Source organism: Chrysochloris asiatica, unplaced genomic scaffold, assembly GCF_000296735.1.
Source record: "Chrysochloris asiatica unplaced genomic scaffold, ChrAsi1.0 scaffold00266, whole genome shotgun sequence".
NCBI classification, from domain to species: Eukaryota; Metazoa; Chordata; class Mammalia; order Afrosoricida; family Chrysochloridae; genus Chrysochloris; species Chrysochloris asiatica.
The window spans coordinates 297,022-310,231 of NW_006408784.1; the positions used below are offsets into that span (position 1 = coordinate 297,022).

At 39.0% G+C, this 13,210-nt stretch overlaps 1 protein-coding gene across 2 annotated transcripts in view; it reads left to right on the forward strand.

The window, feature by feature from the left end:
• Positions 1-13,210, forward strand: part of SSH2 (slingshot protein phosphatase 2) — a 302,716-nt gene that overhangs the window by 226,755 nt on the left and 62,751 nt on the right. For both annotated transcript variants that reach the window (XM_006874177.1, XM_006874176.1), the window contains one exon: positions 3,591-3,655. In XM_006874177.1, coding sequence (XP_006874239.1) covers positions 3,591-3,655 — 65 coding nt within the window. The remainder of the gene's footprint in view (positions 1-3,590; positions 3,656-13,210) is intronic.

The window sequence follows — 13,210 nt, forward strand, 5'->3', positions numbered from 1 at the left end:
AACAACAACAAAGTGAATAGTGAGAAATACTGTTAACTGGTGGTACATGGAGGGGGATTATAATTAATTGTAATGAAACAAGATGTATGACTTGTTGAATGTAAAACAGATGATCTGCCCTGTATACTTTCACTCAATCTGCAATAAAAAACTTAAATATATATATATGACAGTGTAGGGGAGAAGTCTTAATGGTACCAGTATATTGCCTCTGCTAGTCTCTGTGAAGAACAGTTTTTCTGGAGGAAATACCCAGTTTGCTTTTAGCAGTCCTATTTGCAGTTTATAAGGAGCTCTGGTGGTGTAGTGGTTATGAGTCAGGCTGCTCACATCTAGGCCAGCAGTTCAAAACAACCATCTATTCTGTGGGAGAAAGATGAGATTTTCTAATCCTGTAAAGATTTACAGCCTCGGAAATCCTACACAGGAAATCCTACACAGCACACTACTACCACCGCCATTTGCGATTTATAAACCTGAGCTTCTACACACTCATCTCGCTGAAGAATCCTTACAAAGTGGGTCTCCCTGAATGTTGTCTGACCTTCAGATAATTCAGTTAGCTCTTTGGACCAATAGTGCTTAGAGTGGGGACTTTGGTCTGCCATTTGCCTAGAAATAGTCCATCTCCAGAAGTTTTCTATTCTAATTCTTTGCTCTGGTTATTTCTTCTAACAGGACAAAAGGAAATTTCATTTTTTAAAAAAAACCTCAGATGCTTAACTCAATTGCCCTGGTAAATGCTAGTCACTTTACATTGTTTATGCCCACCTTTGTCTCCCCACCTTATTTTTCTTTAAACAACTTATTGAGATACAGTTCACTCATTCAAAATATATGATTCATTATTTTTTAGTGGATGCATAGTACAACTATTACCACAGTCTAATTTTAGAACATTTTTTTTACTCCAAAAAGAAGCCTCATACCCATTAGCAGTCAGTGCTCCCCCACAACTTCCCCAGCCCTAAGCAGCCACTAATCTACTTTCTTTATAGATTTGCCTATTCTGGACTTCTTCCACTTAGCCTTCTGCTTTCCAAGATTCATCCATGTTATAGTATATGTTGTTGTTGTTGTTAAGTACTGTGAAGTCACTTCCAACTCATAGCTACCCTGTACAGGGTTTCTGAGGCTATAAATCTTTACGGGAGCAGAATGCGTTGTCTTTCTTCCCAGAACTGCTGACCTTGTGGTTGGCAGCCCGACTCTTAACCACTATGCTACCAGAGCTGCTTGTTATAGTGTATATCAGTAGTTAATTTCTTTTCTAGCTAAATAATATTTCATTGTTTGGATATACCACATTTTGTTCACCCATTCATCAGTTGGTGGGCATTTGAGTTGTTTCCTCTTTTGAACTACTTTGAACGTTGTTGTTGTTAGGTGCTGTTGAGTTGGTTCTGACTCATAACCACCTTGTCTTGTATAGGGTTTCTGAGGAAAAGCTGGTGGGCTTGAACTGCCGACCTTGTAGTTTGTAGTCTAGTGCTGATCTGGTCCTACAGCGCCGTACCAGTAGTCCATTTTGAACATAGCTGCTATTTATATTTGTGTACATTTTCTGTACATGCTTTTGTTTCTTTTGGGTATACGTCTAAGAGAATGTAAGAGCCATACTGGTTCTTATATGTGAAACTTACATTGTGTCTATGGGTTTGTAAATGCAGTAGAATGGATCTGGCCAAACATAATGACTCTCCATTTTAATTGTGAAAGTTTACAGATTCTGAAATAATGGAATTGATCAGAAGCCTGCAATGAAATGGAGAAAAAGACAAGAAAACTGTTCTTTATGAGAAGGAAAAGAATGGGTGTTGGAAAGGAGGCTATAAGAAAAGATTTTCAGACTTGCTGACCTTTTTGCCACCTATTGGCCAACCTGCTTTTTTTTTTTCCTTCCTGCCTCTCTACTTCATTCACTTATTAGCATTTCATCTCATAATCAGTAGCTAAGATTACATGGAGAGAAGTGATGTATGTAGATTCCAAGACCACTGTGAGACCAGGTTACACTGGCATCCATGAACTTGTACCTAATCCAGTTACTTTTAGTTGTTGTTGTTAAGTGCTGTCAAGTTGGTTCTGACCCATAGCAACCTGTATAGGGTTTCCTGGGAGCTGCTGGTGAGCTTGAACCGCTGACATTGCAGTTCAAATGGCTTTGCAGTCTGGCACATTAGCCCATAGCACCACACCAGGACTCCTTTGTTGTTGTTGTTGTTAGGTGCCTTCGAGACCATACTGACTCATAGTGACCCTATATGCACAACAGAATGAAGTACTGCCCGATCCTGGGCCAACCTCACAATTGTTGCCACACTTGAGCCCATTGATGCTGCGACTTTGCCAATCCATTTCACTGGGAATCTTCCTCTTTTTCTCCGACCTTCTACCTTACCAAACATGATATCCTTCTTCAGCAACTGGTCCTTCCTGACAATATATCCGAAAGTATGAGAGACGAAGTTTGGCCATCCTGGCTTCCAGGGAGCATTCTGGGTGTACTTCTTCCACCACAGATCTGTTGGTTCTTTTGGCAGCCCATGGCACTTTCAATATTCTCCCCCAACACCATAACTCAAAAGCATCAATTCTTCTATGGTCTTCCTTATTCACTGTCCAGTTTTCACATGCTTATGAGGTTATTGAAAATACCATGGTTTGGGTCAGATGCAGCGTAGTCCTCAAGCTGACATCTTTGCTCTTCAACACTTGAAAAAGATCTTGTGCAGCAGATTTGCCTAATGCAATACATTGTTTGATTTCTTGACTGCTGCTTCCATGAGTGTTGATAGTTAATCCAAGAAGAATGAAGTCCTTGACAACTTCAATATTTTATCTGATGATAAGAATGTTGTTTATTGGTCCAGTGGTGAGGATTTTTGTTTTCTCTGAGATAGTCCATACTGAAGGAAGGCTGTGCTCTTTGATCTTCATCAGTAATGCAGATGATACAACCTTGCTTGCTGAAAGTGAGGGCTCCTTTAGACTCCTAAAAAAGGCTAGAGGTGGGTAGACAGGATGAAGTTTTATTTATCTAATTATCTCTTACAAGCCAAAGCCTCAGATTCCTAAAGACGGCACTTAACAACAACAACAACTAATACAAAATTTGTTTTAAGCTGTTGACATTGTTCTAAGGGAAATCTATCAATCTTCTTAGATTAAGTGCAGTTGAAGATTATGACTACAGGTTTTATGAAAGTTGAAATTGCAAAATGGTTAGTTTTTTAAGGGTTAGGGAAAATCCTTCTAGCACTATATACCCCTCATTCGCAAGATGCCCTCATAACTTTTTCAGTGGGTCTGAAAGTACAATCAGTGTTGCCTAATCTCAACAAATCTTACCATTGCTCTTAACAGCTTCCACCATAGTTCAAAAGTAGATCCGTTTCAGTGTTCCTTCTATAGGCAAATACAAAACAAATTTAATGTAGTACAGACTAAAAATGAATCTATAAAGAAGCAGTCTACCATTCTACCTTTACTGTGTTTAATTAGAGTCCTATGAATATCAGTGTAGAAAGAATCCTCTCTGTTTACATTACAATAGAGAATAATTATCTTTGTTCTGTAAATTTCACCAGGTGATCTCCAACAGCATCTTCAAGCTATGTTCATATTACTTCGCCCAGAAGACAACATCAGGCTGGTAAGTCAGTTTTTAGTTATATCATTTTAAACTCTATTCCTCAAAGACTGAAATAGCCAACAATTTTATGTCCCATTTTAGTTCTGGGAACAGGTAGACTAGGAAAGAAGAAACAGTGTGACCCCATCATCTAGGAGCTTAAGATTCAATTTGGGGATATGAGCCACTGTTAAATAATTTGATGGTTAAAATTGTTGGTAAACACCAGATTTAAGTTATTGAGAGAAAAAACTCGGTGGCTTGATGTAGTTGAGAAAAGTTTCATATGAAGCAGTAGTTGTTGTTGTGAAGTGCCATAGTGTCGATTCCAACCCATAGCGACCCTGTATAGGGTTTCCGAGAAGCAGCTGATGAGTTTGAACCCCAACCCTACAATCTGGTGCATTAACCTACATAGGAGCCCTGGTGGCACTGTGGGATTAAGCATTGGGCTGCTAATCACAGGTCAGTCAAACCCAATAACCTCTACTTGGGGGAAAGCTCTCATAGAGATTTACAGTCTTTGAAATCCTACAGAGCAATCCTACTCTGTCCTATAGAGTAGCTATGATTTGCAACTGACTTGATAATAGTGGGAAACGTTGAATGGACTTTTAATTTATCATAATCTTCATATAGCCTATTATCATCATTTATCATCATTTCTTCACTGTTAGTTTTCTTAGGGGTGATGGTGGTGGTTATGTGTTGTGGAGTCAGTTCCAACTCATAGTGACCCTCGATAGCATTTCCGAGTCTGTAAATCTTTATGGGAGGAGAAAGCTTTATCTTTCTCCTGCAGAACCACTGGTAGTTTCTTAGAGTTGTTGTTGTTGTTAAGTGCCATCGAGTCGGGTCCGACCCATAGCGACCCTGTACAGGATTTCCGAGGGTGTAAATCTTTACGGGAGTAGAAAGCCTCATCTTTCTCCCACGGAGCGGCTGGTAGTTTCGAACCGCTGACCCTAAGGTTCGCAGCCCGATTCGTAACCACTACGCTACCAGAGCTCCTTAGTTTCTTAGAGTAGTACCTCTAATATATAAAAGTAGGAAAACAAAAATTGGGAATGAGCGTGTTTCTTGGTGTAAAGTGAAAATATTTCTAGCTGTGGCCTACTTCAGTCATTTACATTTCCTAGCTGGCCCTCTCAGTTACTACTACCCCTTCAGTAGCAGTTGTTCTGGTTAAGTGCTGTTGAGTCCATTTCCAACTCATTCATAGCAAGTAGTGGTGTACCATTATAGATTTTTGAATCAGGAAATGACATGAGACAAGTATAATATATATGGAAGAATCCTCCGAAGCTAATGCAGAATAGAGGAAGAGGAGTGTTATTTTACATCATGTAGGCCAGCTCTGGGTACATAGCTATTGCAGTGATCCAGGTGTGTAATCATTAGATTAGGGTGGTAGCTTGGAAATTAAGGGAGAAGCACCAGTTACTATTGAATTAATTAAATACCTATTGCTATTGAATTAATTCCATACTACAGGTCAGAGTAGAACTGCCCCATATGGTTTCCAAGGCTGTAAATCTTTACAGAAGCAGACTGCCACATCGTTATCCCATGTAATGACTGCCTTGCAGATTCAAACATCTGATCTTTCGTTTTGTAGCCAAGTGCTTAACCATTACACCACCAGGGCTCCCTGTGAGAGCCACCAAACAGAAAAACCCACTGCTGTCAATTTAATTGTGACTCATATGACATAGTAGAACAACCCCATAGTGTTTGCAAGGTTATAATCTTTACGGAAGCCAACTATCAAATCTTTCTCCCTCAGTACAGCTGGTGGGTTTAAATCCCCAACCTTTTAGTTAGCAGCTTAATGCTTTAACCAGTGTATCACTGGGGCTCATTGTAAGAGCTACCAAAAACAAAAGCAAACTCACTGCCATGGAGTTAATTCTTACTCACAGTGACCCAATATAGAGTTTCCAAGACTAAATCTTTTTAATAGTCCTTCTGATGGAGGGACCGTTCTTTTAAGGGAGCAGACAGCCTCGTCTTCTTTTCTTTCAGAGTGACTGGTGGTTTGAACCACCGACCTTGCAGTTAGCAGCCCAGTACCTAACCCACAGCACCACTAAGATTCCTTTGTGAGAGCCACAAACATGTTAAATTCAAACAGTTGATCTCTACTTTCTGAAGGGTGGGGAGAGAGAGATTGAGTATTTTGTTGTTGTTGTTGTTAAGTGCCGTCTAGTCATTTCTGTCCCATAGCAACCCTATATAGGGTTTCCAAGGAGCAGCTGGTGAGCTGGAACTACCAACCTTGCAGTTCAAACGGCTTTGCGGTCTGGCGCATTAACTCACAGCGCCACACCAGGACTCATTGAGTAGTTGACAACACTGTAAAATTGATGACCAAGTCTTGCACTTCATGATATTCATTGATTCTTCATTCATATATTATTTCATGTTTAAATTCTGTCATTTGTTCAAATGCTGCCTCTGTTGCCTCCCTTAAATGAATATGGCCATTAATTTTTGTTGAGAAACTTTCAAATTTAAAGAAACTGAAATAAGGAACTCTTCCATAATTGTTTTTATATTTTAACACAAAAGTGAGATTATACATTTTTGTAAATCTTGTATGTATTTTTTTTTATATGCTATCTTGTCTGTATTCTAAAACTCTAGTAGCCATAGTGGTTACGAATTGGACTGATAATCTCAAGGTCAGTAATTTCAAAGTACCAACACTTCCACAGGAGAAAGATGAGGCTTTCTGTTCCTGTAAAGATGCACAGCCTCGGAAACCCTATACAGGGTCACTGTTAGTTGTAATCAATTCCACAGCACATACTGCCACCGCCAAAGCTATTCTAGACTTCTCAAACTGTAGAGCACATCAGAAACACCTGGGGAACTTATTTAAAACATTGATTTGCTAGTCCCTGCCAGCAGTTAGAGTTTGTAGGTGGGAAGAGGAGATGGAGGGGCAAGAACCAACAAGTTCCTAAGTGATGTTGATGCAGTTGGTCCACTTTAAGAACGACCACTCTAAAACACTTAATAGTCACTTGCACAGGCTGGGAGTCCTGGTGTGGCAATGTAGGATAAAGCACTGGGCCACAAGGTCTGATTGAACCACACAGTCAGTGGTTCAAATTCACCAGTCACTCCTTGGAAACTCTGTACAGGGTCTCTATGAGTTGGAACCAACTAGATGACACTTAATAACAGCAGCAGCATGTACTGGGTGCCCAACAGATATTTGTTGATAACTTCCAAAAATTGTGTGATTTAGTACCACTACAGCTGAGGTCTCTCTTGTCTCGCTTTACACTGTTCTGATTGATAAGCTCTTGAAGTTTAGATTGTACCTATAAATGTTAAAATGGCTATAGCCATGAGACAGTGTCTTGGGAGAGCACTAAAGGAAACAGTTGGGAAGGCAGAACTGGCAATTAAGTCTTTTCTTCTTGCTAAATAAAATATGCAGCTTCCGCTGCTTTACATTTATAAAATATAAATTCAGAAAATGTAACTGATATCTTCAAATTCATTCAGAGTTCAAATGACAAGCCATTTTACAGTTGTTTTGAACTGTTACAAACACATAGTCATTATGTTTCAGATTATTGAGTGAGTCATCTTTAAGAAAATCAGTGACTACATTGTATGACTTTGGACAAATTAGCACTTTTATTACTGAAAGGCGCATTTGTTAGACTCAGAGTAAAGCCTTTTGTTTTGAGTTAAATTTGGAATGCTAAAACTCTCATCTTGGGGCTTGTGCATAAGGTTAAATATTTGATAGTCAACTAAAAGCCCTCCCTTTATTTTTTCCAAATAACCCAACAACAAATAACAATAGCAACAAACCCACTTTTTTCTTTAGTACTGAAATAGAATAGGACTAATATTTTTCTCCAGGAAATCTCTGCATTCCAAATACCTACTAGGTCTTAACCATTCACTTTAATACTGTGTCGCTGAGAAAATGAAGAAAATGGTTTATAATACTCTTATATATTATCAAAGATCCAGCTAATAAAAAAATAGGCTGGGAAATTGAGAATTGAGTTCAAGTCATTCTCTTAAATTAGAGAGATGAAGTACTGCTAAGATAGAAAGAGGCCTTTATAATACTTTGCAGGAAAATTTTAGAAAATGAAGTTTTTTGGTTGTTGTTGTTTTGTGGCATTTAAGAAATATATTGATTTTTTTTTTTTATCCAAAATGAAAATAGCTTTATTTTTTCTAAAATGTAAATATGTACTACTGGTGGGACTGCAAGATGGTATAAACCACTATGGAAAACAGTATGGCACTTCCTTAAAAAGTGAGAAATAGAGATATCATATAATCCAGCAATTCCTAGAAAAAATAAGAACACACTATGAAATGATTTATGCATACTCAGGTTCAGCACAGCACTATTCATACTAATAGCAAAAAGATGGAAACAACCTAAATGCCCATCAATGGAAGAAAGGATAAACAATCTCTAGTACATGTGCCCAGCTGAGTACTACACAGTATTAAAGAATAATGAATCTGTAACACATTTCATAACATGGATGAACCTGGAAGACATGCTGAGTGAAATAATTCAATTGCAAAAGGACAAATATTATATGAGACTACGATTATGAAAAGTCAAGAAAGGGTTCTCTCACTAAAAGGAACATTCTTTGATGGTTCCCTGGAGCAGGAGAGTAAATCACAAACTAGAGAGACACCACATATTAACTGGGGTGAAGGGGAAGACAACAGACAGTAAGAGGGAGGTCAGCAAAAAATGATAGCGACAAGGAAGACACTGGGAGGTATGCAAGAATTAAAAACAAAGGAGGTAAATACTGTTATATACACCATTCTGCAATAGTGGTGATCTACAGGTACATGCTTTGACAGACACACAGGTTGAACAGGTGTGGGAAGGAGAATGGCACTATGACCATGTATATATGTCGGTTTGACAGAATAAATCACGTAAACAGGATTGCTACATGTCTGTTTACTTATGCTGCAAGTATATCCATGAATGTGGTAGAGCACCTCAATGGGGTAAAGTTAAGAAAACATACATGTAATCAAGTACCTTGAGGCAATGAGTTGCTGGATCTAGGGGTTTAGCATCATAGTCTCAGGGGATACAAAGTCAACTGGCATAACATAGTCCAAAAGACAATGTTCTGCATCCTACTTTGCTAGGTAAAGACTAAAGTTTTCAAAGCTGTGAGCGACCATCTAGGGTCTCTCCCCATCCGGAGCAAAGAAGAGTGAAGAAAATCGACAACCAATGGAAACCACTAGTCCAGTGGACTAATGGGCCATGTAAACATCAGCCTCCACAATCCTGAGATCAGAAGCACTAAATAGAGACCGGGTACCACTATCAAGGAGTCCTAGTGTGGCGCTGTGGATTAATGTGCCAGATTGCAAAGCTATTTGAACTGCAAGGTCAGCAGTTTAAGCTCACCAGCTGCTCCTTGGAAACCCTATACAGGGTCGCTATGGGTCAGAACCGACTCAATCAGAACCGACTTGACGGCATTTCACAACAACACCACCACTGTCAAGGAGCTCTGGTAGCGTAGTGGTTACGAGTAAGGGCTGCCAACCTCAAGGTCAGCAGTTCAAAACTACCAGTGGCTCCATGGGAGGAAGATGAGGCGTTCTGCTTCCGTAAAGATTTACAGCCTCAGAAGCCCTGTGCAGGGTCACTATGAGTTGGAACCAACTCCATGGTACTTAACAACAACAACAACAACAACAACAAACCACTATCAAGGAGCCCTGGTAGCATAGTGGATTACCAGCCACTCTGCTAACCGCAAGGTCAGCAATTTGAATCTACTGGTTGCCCCTCAGAAGAAAGATGAGGCTTTCTGCTGCCATAAAAAAAAGATTTATAGATGCTATACAGAGTCGCTATGAGTTGGAATTGACTTGCTGGAAGTAGATGGTTTTTTTATGTAAAGAGAAAGAAGCCGTGGCATAGTGGGTTAAGCATTAGGCTGCCAACTGCAACGTGGGTGATTCAAACCCAAGAGCCACTCTAGTAGAGAAAGAGGAGGCTGTCTACTCCTGTTAAGATTCAGACTCAGAAACCCTAAGGAACAGTTTTACTCTGTCCTTTAGGGTCACTATGGGTTGGAATCAGTTTAGTGGCCGTGGATTTGGTTTGGATTTTTTATATAAAAGAGAGAAAGCTAAATTACAAATTTGAGATAAAAAATATAAATGTTATTATGTAACCCGCTGTCTTCATACTTTATCATGGTTATTCTCTCATATCAATAGATAAATCATTCTTTTTAATGGCTAAACAGTATGTAATTTATGGATTTCTTTTTTAATTTAAGAGCTTCATTAGAAGTAGAAAGATTTATAAAAATCCAGAGACTGCCTCAAGCCCTAATCTGTTTCTTTTGAAGGTTTTGTTCTTTAATTCATTAGTGTCACATCTGAAGTCTATTTTAATTTTAGCTATTGACTTTGCTTTGTTGTTCTTTTGGCTAGAATTTAATATTTACATAGTTTTTAAACTTTTCCCTCTGATGAGCTGCCTGTCTAGACATTGGACCTTTTTATAATGTGGCTTCCCTGTGGGTCAACATTGCATGTAGGGACCAGGTGTAAGACTCTTGATGAAGAGAAATTAAAAACAGAACTGCCGGCACAGGCTTAGGGAGGTTTGTTTCCTGATACCAGCCGATGCCGAAGAGAGAAACTATTGTATCAGGTGGTGTTTGTGAACAGCATGTAATCAAGTTAAGCATTTAAATTAGTTACTGAGGAAGTTTTAATATCATTCTTTGATACATGAGCTTTGAAAACAGATTCGGTTCTTACCTATTAGGAATAAGGGAGAGGCAGGAGGTAACGTCTCAGATCCACCACATCTAAGATTATTGGTCCAGTTCATCTGAAATATGTAATAGTATTCCAAGTTTAGGCAACAGATAGATTTTTTCTTGAAATAATTATCTCAGCTGTTACTTCTGCCAAGTTTTAAAACCCAAAATGTTTTGTGTATAGATAATTAGACTCTTGGTAGTGCTGGTTTAATCAAATGCCTCTAAGTCATGTATTATCCCAGTTATCTATTTCACATAAATTTTGTAAACTGACAAAACATTGAAATTACTACCGATTGTAGCATTAGGGCATTAGGTACAAACTATCGTTTTAAATTATTGCTTATGAATTAAATTAGATTATTACATTTTGTTAATCATCTCCCAGAGAAAGGAATATGAAATAAATCTCCAAATAGGGTGGGTATTTCTTTATGCTATTACTATAGAATTCTGTTTAATTCCTTAACTTAGAATCTTAAACCCTAAAAGGATCTTTAAGCCCTCAGGTTTCTCCCCTGGCATTGAGGAACTTTTTTCTATAAAGATTTCATCTGACCTTTCTAATTCAGTTGTGATGTTGAATAAATACCATGGTTCCAGGCCCTTGTGGTGCGTGCTGTGTGATAAGCACTTGACTGCTAACCACAAAGTCAGCAGTTCAGTTCCACCAGCTGTTTCGTTGGGACCACCAGCTGCTTCGTGGGAGAAAGATGAGGCCTTTCTCCCGTAAGATTTACAGCCTCAGAAACCCTATATAGAATTGCTATGAGTCAGTCAGAATCAACTCAGTGGCAGTGGGTTTGGTGTTTTTTGTTTGTTTTGTGTGTGGTGGGGGTAGATGGGCAAGTCCCTTTAGTAGGAATTTAGTAATCATCATAGATAATACCTAGAAGCCCATGAGCAAGTTTCAAGACCTCTTTGTGGTATTCTTCCGACTGTTGTTGTTGTTAAGTGCCGTGGAGTTGGTTCCGACTCATAGTGATCCTGTACAGGAACAGAAAGCCTCATCTTTCTCCTGTGGAATGGCTGGTAGTTTCAAACTGCCGACCTTGAGGTTAGCAGCCGGATTTGTAACCACTACGCTACCAGAGCTCCTTATTTTTCCAACTAAGAAACTTAACATTAGTAACATCTACTATGTATTGGTCACTATGCAAGTGCTGGGGATTCAGAGGTGAAAGAGAAAGATGTGGTCCTGCCCTCATTTCATTTACAGTCTAGTTCTACTCTCTTTTTAGTAAAAGTTCTCTGATTATTTAACAAAAAACAAAAACAGATCCTTTGAAGCCTACAAAATGTGCTCTGAAGGCAATTTTCTCTGCATAAGATAACTCCATATCTTTAATCTCTCAGAAAAGAAACAGATTTCCAGTATTATTAGCTGGCTCAAGACAGTTGTCAGAATTTTGGTTTCTATTTAGAATTCTTTCAGTGTTGCTTTTTAAAAAATGTTTCATTGTGAATTATGTGATAGTTTACATGGGAGAACATTAGTTTTACATTCATCCTATCATATATAGTTTCATTGCCATGGTTACAACCCCCACCCCCCACCCCATCTTCAGCACAAAACTGCTCTCCCTCTCTGACCCTAGAGTCCCCAGCCGCTCCATCTCTCCACATCCTTCTCTGGCGTCACTGCTTCTCTGGGTAGGGTCCCAGGGACCTCTGCTCCTAGACTGCAAAGTACTCCCCTCCTTTTGCTACAAAATATCTACCTTTACATTTCCAACCCTGATTTGATAACATCAGTGCTGCTCTTCATGGAGTCTCCTCCCACTTTGTCATTTCCACAGTAGCTAAGCAAAGAGAAAAAGAGCCATAGTTGCACAGATCAAGAGACTCATTTCAGAAAGCAGTATGTGCCTCCTATGGCTTTTCATCTCCTAAGGAAAGCTAGAGAAGTACAAACAGCAGAACTGGCTAGAAACATTAAAGCTAGTTTTTAATAAGAGTTGGTAGAGAAGAAATGCAATGAATGCCCACCATCCTGATACCAAGTGTATAAGATACAGAGCTGTACTTCGACTTTATGTTCCATGAAGTAATACAACAATTCAAACCAAATTCACATATGAGAAGCTAAGAAATTAACATTTAAATAGACTAAGACCTAGCCCCCATGGTCTGAAACCAAGGAAGGAGCTATGGATAGAAGTAAATGCTCATGAGGTTCAGACAGCACTGACTCTGACTCTAGAAACACTCCTAACACATCAATTTAATTAGAAGAGTCAGTGCAGGTAAGCCAGAATTTTTTACAAAAAAGATTCTATTACGTATTTAAGCTTGGGCTTATCGTGATGAACTCTGAGCCAAATGTCAGTTTCCTGAATATGTTAAAGGCTCTGAAATTTTACTGCAAGGCTCAAATACAAATTGAACTGTGTAGGGACACTGAACTGTTCTGATATTTTGTCCAACCAGTGGCAGTTGATTGGCTAAGTCACAGCTGATAAGAGGGGGCAGGGGCATCCACTTCCACAAATACTACCTAGAATGCAAGTTAGCAGGTGGGCCTCAAGAGTTTCTTTGTAAGTGATATTCATTAGTTGTCTCTTTTTAAAAAGTGAGGTGTTTCTTTGAATATTTATAATATCAAAAGTATTTCAAATGTTTGGTTCTCCCTTGCTTAATCAAACAGAAGATCCCTAACCCAGTGGGAAAGGTCTCAGTAATCTCGCATTGACAGAGGCTTGAGTTGCAGGCATGTCTCATATTTGAATGAACATTGAACTGTTTATTAAGAAAATTT